Raw genomic sequence first — 13,354 nt, 5'->3', positions numbered from 1 at the left:
AGTAAACCTTCACTCTTACGAGAACACCCAACTTACAAGGCATAGCTATCGCTACGAGACAAACAATAGTGACCAACGCTTTGCAATGACCCAGCTAGGAAAATTCCTCGCAGATCAGTCCATAATAGCTAGCTTCGCGCTCGAACAAGCACTCCGGAACTGCTGTGGCCTCGTCGAAAGCAACTCCAAGTGTAGATAAGAATCTGCTATTCTTATCTCTAACTTCTGGGACAGCTTGAGAAACGCTTAATTCGGCCAAACATGCAGCGTTCTCCAACATGACTGACCCACCACGACACACTGTTATCATGAAAGCAACACCGTCTTCAAGTTACTGTGCTGCAATGATCTTATCAGCCATCTCGGGAAGCGTCTCTGCCATGACATCCATATCTCCAAACAACTCAGTGATTGGCTCCTTCTCCCAAATGGAACAATAAGCGGATTTGTAACTGTTAGGACGTGTTAGCAGCCTCGGAACCCGGTTGTGATGCTGCACCACTCACCCCGCACAGCGAGCCGCCGAAACGTCCCACATATGACCGGCAGCGAACCATGGCCGCCCATTCAGTGACAGTTGCTCAAGGAGCGGCTGGTACGCTTGCAGATCAGGCTTTCCTATCCCCTGGGTATCGCAGGACAGCAGATTCTCTGCGGGCCATTCGAGACCGGCCTCTGCGAAGTAGCCCCCCACTCTCGCCAGGTCCCCAGCTGTGAAAGCCCAAACCGTGTACCCAGCGTCGCGCAGCTTGGTGATGCATTCTATTGCGCCCGGTCGCAATCCAAGTTTAGCATACTTTTCCATGATGAATTCGAGGTCCTTTTCCGTGGCGAAACTTCGGGGCTCGGAGATGCCTGCCATGTGCAGCATGCGCCAGAACAGCAGCTCAAAGCAGGTCGCAAAGGGCTTATACTGGCCACTGATGCTAAGATAAGTGTATTCCCGCTCTGCAACTTCGATCCAGGTGTATCCTAGCAGCGTTGGCTTGATGCCCTCCGCTCGGAGTCGGTCGCCCATCTGCTCGTTGATCGCATCAAATAGGACATCATAGGACACTAGAGTGCCCACGATGTCGAAAACCACGTTCTTGCTGCTAGACATGATGATGCTTCTGGGCACTAGAAGGTATGCTTGTTGATTGGGACGTAAGGTCTTTTGCTGTTACCAGAAGAGTATTCATATCGCCTCTTATATGCTCGAATGTGGTCGTGGCTAGCCTTGGACTCCTCTGCACCCCACTCTTGCTCTACTTGGCCTGACGCAACCAAGTGAGGAGAAGCCAGGATGTGAAACCCGAAGACCTTTGACTGGCTGTCTGCGCCGTACATCGTGACTCGGCTATCGTCCAACGTCTTATCTTGTTGTATATGGCCTCACGCCGAATTGATTAGATATGGGTGCATAACAACCAATGGTATCTCTACGGTGCTATCTAAAGTAGGAGATATAAGATGTCGCAGGACATTCCGAATGACTCATTCTCATCAACTCGGCAGTACACGAGACGCCAACAGCCATGACGACGAAGAAAGTAGCCGCGGAACCACGCAATGTGGAGATCACCGCTGATCTCGAGCAAAGTGATGACTTTGCGAAAGGCACATCAGAGCTCCTAGGAGCCAACGAAGATGTCGGCTATCATCGATCGCTGGGCCGTCGCCAAATCATGATGATGACCTTCGGGGCAGGCATCGGGACTGGCTTGTATGTCCAATTTGCCTCATATTTGTGCTAAGAAAATAACTCTCATAATGTGTCAGATGGGTCGGTACAGGCACAGCCCTTAAGTATGGTGAGATGATTCCCAGCCCTGAGCACGACCTACGGATCTGACCATCAAACGTAGCGGGTCCGGGTGGCATTGCCATCGCCTATACTATCACTGCGTATGTCCACAACAAAAGATGCTGTCTTGTTCACGTCCTAACCATTCGCCGCCAACAGGATGGTCGTCTACCTACAGTATATCTCGGTTGGAGAGATGACAACATACAAGCCGGTCCATGGTGGATTTATCCGACAATGCATCGAGTACGTGGAGCCTGCATTTGGGTTTGCAGTGGGGATCAACTTCTGGTTTTCTGTGAGCCTTCATCTCCACGGACATAACCCTCGATACGCCTAACAATGAATAGTGGGTGATATGTATCCCCGCTGAGATCACAGCGGCAGTTTCCGTGCTTGAGTTCTGGCCGCAGACCCAGGTCGTCCCCCTTGCAGCATACATCACCATTTTCCTGGTCATTATCGCCTTGGCCAACTCATTCGGGGTTCGGCTCTACGGCCACGTCGAGTATGTTATGTCGTTTGTCAAATGTCTAGCCATCGTGGTCATGATCTTCTTTATGATCATCATGACTTCCGGAGGGATTCCAGCCACGCATGGTGCGATTGAATTCCGCTACTGGCGGAGTCCCGGTGCTCTCAACAATGGCATCAAGGGGATTTCCAAGGCCTTTGTGCAAGCCCTGTTCAGCTTTGGCGGCGGAGAACACATCGCTGTCATTGCCGGCGAGGCACGGGACCCTCGCCGGACCATCAAGAAAACCGTCTATCCGGTCTTTTGGCGCATGTTCGCCTTCTTCGTCGTTAACATCTGGCTCATGGGCATGTGCGTGCCGTATAATGACGAGAACCTGGTCAATGGGAGCGGCACACTCGGAAGTCCCTTTGTCATTGCCATCGAGCGTGCAGGGGTGATGTGGCTGGCTCATATCATCAATGGCTTCATATTTCTGACGGTGATCAGCTGTGGAATCACCAGCACTTATATTGCCAGCCGTAGTCTGACAGCTTTGTCGGACATGAAGATCATCCACGGCGTGTTTGGACGGAAAGACTCTGCCGGGCGACCATATGTATCATTGGCCATCAGCACCGCCCTCGGGGGAGGCTTAGCCTACCTGAACTGCAACGATACGGGTGCTGTAGTATACAGTTGGTTTTCGTCATTGGTACGAAACCCTGCATCTCCTTGGACTTGTTTTCGACTTTTTGAGCTAACATCAACCAGGTGTCCGTCTCAACCCTGTTCCAGTGGTCCAGCATCTTCATCTCGCACATCCAATTCCGACGAGGCCTCGCCGCGCAGGGCATCAGCACCCAGTCACTACCCTTCCGAGCACCTGCAGCCCCCTACCTGCAGTACTTCGCGCTGGTGATTGTTCTCTTCATTGCAGGTTGCGAGTTCTATCTGGCCTGCTTTCCCTTTGGTGAGAAGGGATCCGCCAAGTCCTGGTTTTCCACTTACATTGCTGCGCCGTTGTTCTTCATGGACTATTTTGGTTACAAGGTACGTCCGTCGGCCGCAACCGATACAATGCTGCTGTTAATCCTTTCTAGATCTATTATCGTTCGAAGCTTGTCCAGCCAACTGAGATGGACTTCACGGCGGCTCAGGCTTTCGATGAAGAAGACCGGGCTAGGGCTGCGGTGGGGTATGAGCGGGATCATGAGGAAGACACAGGGATGATGCAGCAGATCAAGAACTTGATCTTTGGTTAGCTTGGTTTCAACTGAAGGCCTTTGAATTCAGCGACCTTAGAACACATAGTAGGTCTTAGATAACACATTCCGTGTTAGTGTGAACCCAATGTCGATGGCACATCGGATGCATGAATGAATGAAAATATTTGAACAACTCTATCCTCCTGTGCGTCAATTGACCACTCAAGCAGCACCAACCCCTCTCTTTCCCGGCATGCTTCCCGCGAATACACGCCGAGCTAGTAGTCGCCTAAAGCAAGGTGCTAAGACCGGGCCTGGTGGCGGGAGTAAGATTAAGGCGGTCTGTGTGGTGGGTAGGAGGAGTTGGGACACCAGATGGAGCCCTTTAGAGGTTCGCAGGTTCGCCCGAGTCAATCTAGACTAGAGATGAAGATGATTTGATGTTGAAAGTAGGTCCTTCAACGGTAAACGTAGGCAGGAGAAGAGTCAGGCAGCGAGGCAGCGAGGCAGCGAGGCAGCGAGGCAGCGAGGCAGCGAGACTCGCTTGCGGCGGCTAATCCAGTTGCGGCGAGTCGGCGAGCGGCAGGGCAGCCATCCAGAGGCCAACGTTTGTTCCGGGACCACAGCAATCAAATCAATCTTGCGCGTATCGCCGATGTGCCCTCACTGCATCTCCCTCCTGCTCCTCCTCCTCCTCCATGGCCATTTCGATACTTCTCCCTTCTTGACATATTTACGTACTGTCGTACTTCCCGCTTGCTGATCGCCGCTTTCATTTCCTGTCTGGGTCTCCCTCTTTGTCCTCCCCCCTCGCAATCGCCTATATCCCGACCGCCGGTGCGCGCTTCCTTCCCCTCCCAGTTGACGACTGGTGCGGCCCGGGTCCTTTCCACCCCTCTCCGCCCTGGCTCGCTCTCCGTTTGTCGTTGTCCGTTGTCCGACCCTACCCAATTCTCCAACCCTCCAACCCTCCAACCAATTCACCTTGCGCGCCCCTTCTCTCCACATCCCAACTGTCGCGTCCATCAACACACTCCTCCCCAACCGGGCTCTACTTGATTCTCTGCCTTCCCATAACCTTCTTTCTCTTGTCGACTATCGCCCGACGACTTTCCGGTGAGCTTCGTGTGCTCCCTTCCTCTTTCTCCATTTCCTGCCTTCCTGCGCTTGCGGACCCTTTCGCTGACTTTTTACCCCCTCCGGGGATCGTTGCAACAGCATGGTGACTAGCTAGGGAAACCATTCAGAACCCTGAATCTACGCCTCCTCTCCCCCCCCTTCCTGTGCTCCGTCGGCGTCAGAGCACAACCGAAGCAACCTACCTCACCATGGCACCGCCGCAACCGCTTCGATCGAGTTCCGGTCCCACAATGTCCGAGCCGGCACCCACGACCATCCCTGCACACGCCGCGAAAGGCGATGTCCATGCGCCTTCCGACCCTCGTCAACCTTCCCCCTCAGACTCTAAGCCCGTGTCGGTAAATCGCAAAAAGCAGAAACGCAGGCAGAAGCTGGCGGCCCGACTGGCCGCGGAGCGTCAGCTTGGCAACGAACACGGCCCCGAGCAGAACGGATCCAGTCAACCCAACGCAGATGGCCAGCTGTCCGATGACCATGAATTCGATGAGCCTGCTCCGAACGGCGACGCCTACCACGAGGACGACGAGCACGACCAATCACTCGACCGGGCGCAGTCGCATTCTCCCGGGAACTCTGTGAACGGACAAGGTGGGGACGGTCAGCAACCCGCGGCGGCGGCAACAGCAACCCGGAAGTCGAAGAAGAAGAAAGGCAAGAAAACCCGGGCGGGCTCGCAGGCGCATGGCGACGAAAGTTCCACCCCGCTGTCGACCCCATCGATCTCCATGTCGCATCCTCTCCCCCCGCCGTTACCCCCGCACCTCGGATCGCACACCATCCTGAAGTCGACCAAAGACCGCAGCATCTGGAACACTTCCACGCAGGAAGAACGCGAGAACATCAAGACTTTCTGGCTGGAGTTGGGCGAGGAGGAACGGCGACAGCTGGTCAAGGTGGAGAAGGACGCGGTGCTGAAGAAGATGAAGGAGCAGCAGAAACATTCGTGCAGCTGCACCGTCTGCGGGAGGAAACGGACGGCGATTGAAGAGGAGTTGGAAGTGCTCTACGACGCTTACTACGAGGAGCTGGAGCAGTACGCCAACAACAACCAAGGGTCGTTCGAAAAGGGCGCTCCGATGATCCCGCCCCCTCGGCTCTACCAACCTCCTTTACGGTCGCCTGGTCAACATACGCGCACTCAAGGCCAATACCACCCTTCCCGGGGCCGGATCCATGAGTTACCGGAGGACGACGAAGACCTGGAAGAGGAGGAGTACGACGAGGATGACGAGGATGAGGAACCGTACAGCGACGACGAATACGAAGACGAAGAAACCCGTGCGGCTCGCGCAGATTTCTTCGCCTTCGGGAATAGTCTGACTGTTAAAGGTAGGGACAATCACGAGCGCTTGGATCTATCTGGGTTGATGCTGATTTGATTGCGTTTCTTTTTCTCTAGACGGAATCCTTACGGTTGCAGACGATCTGCTGAAGAATGATGGGAAGCATTTCATTGACATGATGGAACAACTGGCCGAGCGTCGAATGCAGCGGGAAGAGGACACACAGTATGGCATCGCGGCAGCACATCAAACCCTCCATAGCGGTCACAATCACGGGCCCCTGGATGATGAAGACTATGACGATGAAGAGGATGAAGATTACGATAGTCAAGAAGAAGAAGATTACGAGGAAGATGAAATGGTCTGCTCCGGGCATTGGCTGGGTATTGATGCCGTGAAAGCTGACACTTGCCTGCAGGATGCGATGACGGAAGAGCAACGCATGGAAGAGGGCCGGCGAATGTTCCAGATATTTGCCGCGCGCATGTTCGAGCAGCGCGTGCTGACGGCCTACCGAGAAAAGGTCGCAGAGCAGCGTCAGCAGAAACTGATTGAAGAGCTGATGGAGGAGGAATCGCGGAATGAGCAACGAAACGCCAAGAAGGCTCGCGAGGCAGAGAAGCGCAAGGAGAGGAAGCGGCTTCAGAAGCTGGCTAAGGAGGAGGAAAAGGCACGGCGAGAGGCCGAGAAGGCTGCGGAGGAGGCGGCTGCCAAGGCGGAGCAGGAGAAGAAGCTCGAGGAACAGCGAAAGAAACGCGAGGAGCAACGGAAGAAGCGCGAGGCGGAGCGGAAGGCCCAGGAAGCGGAGCGTGCCCGCAAAGAGGCTGAAAAGCAACGACGACTGCGCGAGGAACGCGAACGACAGGCAGAGGCGGAACGCAAGCAGCGGGAGCAGAAGGAGCAAGAGAAGAAGCGGCGCGAGGAAGCACGGCAAAAGGAACGTGAGGAGCGCGAACTGCGGGAGAAGCTGATCAAGGAGGAACGAGAGCGCAAGCTTCGGGAGGAACAACTTCGGAACGTTGCAGCCAGCGAGGCCCAGCACGCCAAACGCACCTCGCATCCCGGGCTGATGCCTCTCTCCGCCAACGTGAACCACCCCCAAGGTCTGGGTCCGGGCCAGTTCCAGTCGCCGCACTTCTCAACGACTGCCCCAGTAGTGCCCCAGGCGCCCACTCCGTCAAGACCCCGGCAGACGTCCCAGCAGGGCTCCCATAGCTCGTCGCCTCGGTCCCAGCCGGCTAGCACCGAACCATCGCAGGTCTCCATCTCCCCTCGTTCGATGGCGCCGTCTCAGTCGTCCGGAGCCTCGAGCGTTACGTCCAAACAGGGCCATGGACAGCAGCCTATGCTTCATCATCCTCAGCCGTCAACCCCCTTGTCACCTCTTGGATCTTTAGGTCGATCCCATCCGCCCGGATTCTCGCCGTCCCATCCGCCTGGCTTGGGCCTGGTCTCTAGGGCTCCTATCGGTCATGAGTTACCTACCTACCCGCCACACTCAGGACCGCTTCTCAATCAGCTGCGAGGATTCCCTGCGCCCAATGGAATCCCGATTCCTATTGGGATGAATGGCTCTCGCCCTATCCCCCCTGGACGAGGATTCCCACTGGATCCTGGGCACGGGTTGCCATTCCATAGTCAACAGCCCATGGCCAGTGCATTCTCTGGGCAGGCGAGTGGTTTGTCTCATGCTCACTCCCGACAGCCTTCCAGCTCGTTTGAGCGATCACCTCTTGAAGCGCATGCTCAACCGTCTCCTATCACCCGCCCCAGCCCCAGCAAACGCCCTTCCAGCACGCAACAAGACCCGAACAACGCCCGTCGCAGTCAGCATGATGTGGACGATCTGAGTGCGCAGCTCGGTAGCAGTGCGCTCCTGGACGATACGGACATTCCGTTCGCGTCGCACCTGTCCCAGTCACTTCCCGGGGCGACACTCCCGGGTTCCCTGCCCGGGCCAACTCGCGCTAGCTTTGCGGCCCCGTCGCTGTTCCCAGACCCTCTCAGTACGTATGCCAGCGGGTTAATGTGATTCACATATGCTAATTGTTGCCACAGTTGCCAAGCACAGTGCTTTCCCGGTCAGCCCTAGCCTCGGGGGTACGTGGGGGTCACAAATACCGTTCGGCACCTCGCCCTTCCCCGGGGGTCCGACATGGGGAACTGGACCTGGTAGGTCTCCCAGACTGCGTGGCTGTCGTGGGTAGCTGCTGACATGATTACTAGGGAGTGGTTGGTCTAGCAACGCGTTCGGGCCCGCAGTGCATCATCGAGCGCACACCTCTCGACCTGTGACGATCCGACTGCTGGTGATTCAAGCCTGTAAACAGCTCAACATGACGAGCCCCTCCAAGGGCGCCGGCGGCTACCACGACGTGAATGTCGTCCTGCGGCAAGTGGAGCAGCTCCAATCCCCGACCGAGCCCGCGATCTCGCTGAAGGAGATCCTCGACATCTGCGACACGGAAGGCAACACGCAAAACGGCGGCGGGTCGTTCTCGATCAAGAGCGACGAGACGGGGGAGTATGTCAAGTTCGAACCGGACACCAACAGTGCCGCCTCAGGTCACAGGGGTAGCATTGTCCCCGGCGAGATCGGCAGTCCCATCCCCAGTAGCAGTGTCCCGGCCGCCGCCTTCAGCGGGACGGTGACGGGGACCGGGATTGGGATTGGGACGAACAATAACCCTCCCTCGGTGCTACGGCAATACACCTCCCCTCCGACCGGGTTCTAGGCGTTTTTGTTTCTGTTTGTTGTTCGGGAACTTCTTGTCGTGCTGTATGGTTTGTGGGCAAGACCAAAGGCGTTTATTGTTGTTTTCGACCATGTCCGATACTCCGTACTGTACCTCATTTTGCATCCTCATCCTCATGACTTCATCATTCATCACTTGATCACGTAAAGCGTCGTGTTGTTCAATCTGTTTGTTTTTCCCTCTTGTCCTAAACCCTTCTTCCTGTCTGACTCTTCGAGACCAACTTCACCTACCTTTGTTACGATGGATATAAATATCCTCCCCTATCCCGAACCTGAATCCCTACCCCCACAAACCCCCTCGGGTGACATGCCACTCTGTCTTATCAGATGAGATCATACCACATCCTCTATCAGCCTTCTGTTCCCGTTCCCGTTCCCGTAAAATAGGAAGTGATAACCCTAACCCAAACCAAAACATTAATGCTATGATCCATAAACTTCTTGTTTCGAGTCGATTAAAAATTCATCTCCGATCTCGAGATTTGGCTCCTGTAAATATGTGTTGTATGTAGGATGGGATGTATGGGATGGGGTTAGGCGTTTCGTTTGTGTGCGGTTGTGGTTGCGGTTGTATGTTCAGTTTGCGTGGGGTCGATGCTGCTGTGCTGTGCTTTGCTGTGCTTTGCTGTGCTTTGCTGTGCTTTGCTGTGCTTTGCTGTGCTTTGCTGTGTACACTGTAGTGCTTGCGGTGTGGTGCGGTGCTTGCGAAGCGGTGCTTGACTATGTGCCATGGATCTGGGAATACAGTCTAGCCTACTTTCCAGGCCTTGCCTTGGATTCCACTTATCAGTGTAGTATTGGGGGTAGGTGGGAAGATAACGATGGGGTACAGTTACAGCAACGCTTACCCTTGCGCTGCTGGCGGAGGGATCCTCTCCCTCTCGTTTTCCACAAACGAGGCTGTTGCTTCCCTGCTCTCCTGCGCTGCGCTTGCCATGCTCTGCCCTCCCCGTACCCACCTGTCAAGGAAGGTGGGAGGTGGTATGTCCCTTGATGAGGTATTTCTCGGATCTGAGGTTTACGATTGAGAGAAGATATGTACTGTACTTACTTTACTTACTGTACTGTACAAAAATGATGGATGGGTTGATAGAGTACTGTACATCCCTGTCGCCAGGGGACTTGCAATCTATCCAATCACACAGGGATTTATAATAGGTAAGGTGGATACTTCTTGGTTGTTGTTGTTGTTGATGATGTTGATGTTGACGGTTCTGATGATGATACACGCAGATCGAAGAACAAAGACCTCCGCCCTGCCCCCCCTAAACCCCCCTAATCCCCCCGTACTCTCAACCATCGAAACCAACTCAAAGTACGAAAACGGGAATCTTACAGGCCATAAATAGTCTTGTAGAGGAAGAAGATAGACACAGGTTGCTAAGACGACACGAACAAAAAGAAAGAGAGGATTGTATCAGAAGAAGTGGGTGGTTTAAAGTTGAATCGAGGCTTTAAATCAGAATAATAGTAATGTAGACGCGTCTCTCATTCATACAGGTCGTTCAGTCCCCCCTTACTGCCTTGGTTCCGTGACTACGCCTTCGTAATCCCGGGATCGGATGTATTCCAACGTGCGTTGGAAGTGGCGCTTGGGGCCCTCGAGGCTGGGGTTGGGCTCGTCCTTGTCGGTCTGGAGGTTGGAGTGGATGAGCTCGATCAGCCCGTTCAGATATTTGGTGGTCACGGTTTCGTTCTGCTGGTCGAAATAGTACACGTAACGGTTCAGGATCTCGACGAAGAGTTCCACGGACACGGCCGTGTCCATGCAGGCGTCGGCGACGCGGAGGGCCCGTTGCAGGCATTCGAGGACGCGCTTGCCGTCACGGTAGAGCTGTAATATTCTCAATTAGTTGGTTCGAGGTGGGGATGAAAACAGGCAGGCAACGTACGTTCTTCGCGTCTTCCTCGCCCCGTTGCGGGTTCTCCACCACCCACCAGAGATGGCTGGCCAGATAGACGGCGCGACATTGATCGGGCTTCTTGAGCAGCTTGCTGCCATGGAGCGCCGCCTTGGTGATGAGCGTGTCGTAGTTCTCCTTCGAGAATCCCCGCGTGCCGTGAAGCGCCCCGGCAATGATGCATACGGCCTGGAACTGCGCGCGGGAGTCGCTGATGGAGTCCTCGTAGATCGTAAACGCCTGGGCGAAGAACTCGTAGCTGAACTCTTCGAAGCCCGTCTGATCGGCCACCTCACCGCACATCACAAACAGCCGCAGCGCTAGGTCGGCGCACCCGGGGTTCACGCGTTGGTAGAGGTTGTTGACGCATTGATGCATAAAGCGGTACAGCGCCGAAGACTGCGACTGCCAGTTGTCATCGTAGTGCTCGCGAGCCTTGAGTTTGCGCGCCAGGCGTATCGACGAGGTGATCAGAGCTGGTGTGGTGTAGCGGATGCGCTCGTTGCCGTCCAGGTAAGCTTTTCGAGTCGCTTGAAGAAGCTGCAAGATGCATTAGGGCACTGTTGTGGGAAGAGAAGAAACGAGGAACAAACCTTCAACTGCGTATCGTTGTCGTCTGCCTTGATCAAATGTACCAATCTCGCAAGCCACCCTTGCTCCTCAATGGTCTCCTCCGTCTCCCCTCGTCGCTGAGACCCAGGATAGCCCATGGACTGCTGGGTCCCTTCCTTGATCAAGACTCTTAAAGCCTGCAGAACACGGTCGAGGTTCTCTGTGGTGGTGATCGGGGTTCCGTTCTTGAGGAGGCTGCGAGCGATCTCGCCCGCGACAGATCGCCGCGTGGGGTAAGACTGGGTGGTCAGAAGTGGGATGTAATGAGGCAAGGCCAAGGCCGTGAAGATCGAAACGTAAGAGCGGAGAGGAGCGGTGAGAAGTTGCAGGAGATTTTGTTGCGTAGGAGCGGAGTGCAGGTCGGCGTGATCGGTGTAGGCGGCTGTTTCTTTCGCCGCGAAGTCAAGGACCTGGTCGACGTATTCCAGATGGTCGGGGTAGGTGTTGAGCGCTAGGTTGGCCAGCGACAGAAGAAGCGCCATGGTGTCTTGAATCGGGAGGCCGCGGCTCTTGATCAGATTGACCACTTGATCATAGAAAATGGCATACAGCTTGATATCGGCAGGGATGGCCTCGGGTGCCTTTGCATCGCCATTCGCTGGTTTCTGCTCGCCTTCCTCCGCCGTTTCGCTGTCCTTCTTGGTCTGCTCGACACCATTCTCCTGGGCTGCCTCTGCGTCGGTCGCCGGCTCCTCCGCCTTCGTCTCTTTCTCTTCGGACACCTTGAGATTCTCGAGCAACTTGGTAACCGCCTCTTCCTCCTTCAGCTTCCGTGCCTCCGGGTCCGCGGAAGCCTCTCTCTCGCGGGCAGCATAACTCGACAGGCGGTCCATCAAACCGATCACGATCTTCTTCAAGTCCACGTGCGGGTTGAGCCGAGAGATCGCCGACAGCAAGAGGTCCAAGGTGTGCAGATGGAACTCGTCCGGGAAGACCTTTGTGATCACTTCCAGCAGATACTCCTGCGCCAACACATCCCGACACTGCACGACCTGTTCCAGCAGCGCCTGCAGGATGCCGGACTTGTAGCCCTCGAGATCGACCAGCTGACTGAGGCGCACAACGTTGCTGCCGACCAGCAACTCCAGCTCGCGGCGCTCCTGCATGCGCTTCTCGCGCTCGCGGGACGGGCCCTGGTGCTGCAGGCGCACCCACAGCTTGTTCATCTCCACGAAGTTGGTCAGGACGAAATTGATCGAGTCCTGCAGGTTGCCCTCGGGCCCGTCCCCGGCGCTCGTCGGCAGGTGGTCCCGCGCCTGGCCGGAGAGGTAGTACCGCAGGAACAGGCCGCGGATGGGGTGCTGCACGCCGCGGCTCATCTCCATCATGTCCTTCATGATCTCCTTGACGGGGGCGTCCTCCACGGACATGTACACCGTCCCGACGGTGATCATGAGGTAGAGTCGCGGGATGATGTTGCCGGCATATTGGACGAGCTCGTACAGGTCGGCCAGGTGGTTGACCGGGTGGTTTTCTTTCAAGTATACGGAGAGGTGTCGCAAGGCGTCGAAGACCGCCATATATAACTCGTAGTATTGCTTGGGGCCTAGACTAGGGGTGCGGAGCTCGGAAACTAATGTAGACCTGTCGATAACAAGGGAGGTGTAAAACTGGGTTAGCTTGTTGGTTGCTTGTGCGTGTTGCGCGATGCTTGGGTGTTCGCATGTTCAATTGGTCCTCCCATTGCTGCCTGGGGAGGGAGGGGAGCTCACCCGCATTTCAGCGCATCCATTAATTTGCCGGGGGTCTCTAGACATTTCCGCATCATCTGCGACTGTTGACGCACCACGCCCAATGCCTCCTCGAGGAGACGAGTCTGGTCTTCGGGGGGTGCTACCGGGGTAGCCATGTTGGTTGTTCTGTGTGGATGGGGAGGCGTGAGGGAAGGGAGGGGGGCGATTCGATTTGGTGTTAAGAAAGTCGGAGCGGTAAACACCTGGCCGGAAAGGGGGAGGGGAGGCCGGAGCAAGGGTTTCAATGACGGAGATAGTGGGTTCGTTAAATGCGCGAAGGTGAATACACGAGATTAGACGGCTGTCGGTTGATAGACAGGAGAATCGAGGGTGGAAATGAGCGAGAAGCCGGGGAAGGTGAATGCGGACATGCGATCAGGACTGGGAGACTGACTGTCCGGGACAGTAAGTAAATGAATGGGCTGGGCTCGGGTTATGTAAACGAACCACCCGGCGGGATCGTACGTCACGGGGCACGA

At 55.6% G+C, this 13,354-nt stretch overlaps 4 protein-coding genes across 4 annotated transcripts; 2 read left to right on the top strand and 2 right to left on the bottom strand.

Moving 5' to 3' along the window:
- Positions 1 to 331: 331 nt before the first annotated feature.
- Positions 332 to 1,102, bottom strand: ASPACDRAFT_56635 (uncharacterized protein; the record flags this gene model as incomplete). The annotated part of the gene is made up of 2 exons (XM_020203156.1): positions 332 to 452; positions 507 to 1,102. 2 exons carry the CDS (start codon positions 1,100 to 1,102, stop codon positions 332 to 334), a joined length of 717 nt encoding a protein of 238 aa, XP_020061592.1.
- A 415-nt stretch (positions 1,103 to 1,517) lies between these two features.
- Positions 1,518 to 3,505, top strand: ASPACDRAFT_56634 (uncharacterized protein; the record flags this gene model as incomplete). The annotated part of the gene is made up of 7 exons (XM_020203155.1): positions 1,518 to 1,705; positions 1,762 to 1,793; positions 1,848 to 1,887; positions 1,946 to 2,084; positions 2,137 to 2,955; positions 3,015 to 3,293; positions 3,344 to 3,505. The coding sequence occupies 7 exons, from the start codon at positions 1,518 to 1,520 to the stop codon at positions 3,503 to 3,505; spliced, it is 1,659 nt and encodes a 552-aa protein (XP_020061591.1).
- Positions 3,506 to 4,818: 1,313 nt separating this feature from the next.
- On the top strand, positions 4,819 to 8,606 carry ASPACDRAFT_49446 (putative stress response protein Nst1; the record flags this gene model as incomplete). The annotated part of the gene is made up of 4 exons (XM_020202248.1): positions 4,819 to 5,917; positions 5,988 to 7,877; positions 7,930 to 8,043; positions 8,098 to 8,606. 4 exons carry the CDS (start codon positions 4,819 to 4,821, stop codon positions 8,604 to 8,606), a joined length of 3,612 nt encoding a protein of 1,203 aa, XP_020061590.1.
- Positions 8,607 to 9,695: 1,089 nt separating this feature from the next.
- On the bottom strand, positions 9,696 to 13,281 carry ASPACDRAFT_110622 (uncharacterized protein). Its single transcript, XM_020195491.1, has 4 exons — positions 12,855 to 13,281; positions 11,124 to 12,726; positions 10,522 to 11,070; positions 9,696 to 10,463 (listed from the first exon to the last, which is right to left on the bottom strand). The coding sequence occupies exons 1-4, from the start codon at positions 12,989 to 12,991 to the stop codon at positions 10,146 to 10,148; spliced, it is 2,607 nt and encodes an 868-aa protein (XP_020061589.1). The 5' UTR covers positions 12,992 to 13,281; the 3' UTR covers positions 9,696 to 10,145.
- Between the last annotated feature and the right edge of the window lie 73 nt (positions 13,282 to 13,354).

This window comes from Aspergillus aculeatus (assembly GCF_001890905.1).
Source record: "Aspergillus aculeatus ATCC 16872 unplaced genomic scaffold ASPACscaffold_1, whole genome shotgun sequence".
NCBI lineage: Eukaryota > Fungi > Ascomycota > Eurotiomycetes > Eurotiales > Aspergillaceae > Aspergillus > Aspergillus aculeatus.
The sequence above is the reverse complement of the archived record's forward strand: the minus strand, read 5'-3'. Positions and strand labels throughout refer to the sequence as shown.

What these genes read in the sequence shown, in the direction of transcription:
- ASPACDRAFT_110622 (XM_020195491.1), bottom strand. Translation starts at nt 12,991, where the DNA reads ATGGCTACCCCGGTAGCACCCCCCGAAGACCAGACTCGTCTCCTCGAG. An exon ending in ATGGATGCGCTGAAATGCGG is followed by an intron (nt 12,727 to 12,854) that starts GTGAGCTCCCCT and finishes TGTTATCGACAG; the next exon opens with GTCTACATTAGTTTCCGAGC. An exon ending in ACAACGATACGCAGTTGAAG is followed by an intron (nt 11,071 to 11,123) that starts GTTTGTTCCTCG and finishes TGCATCTTGCAG; the next exon opens with CTTCTTCAAGCGACTCGAAA.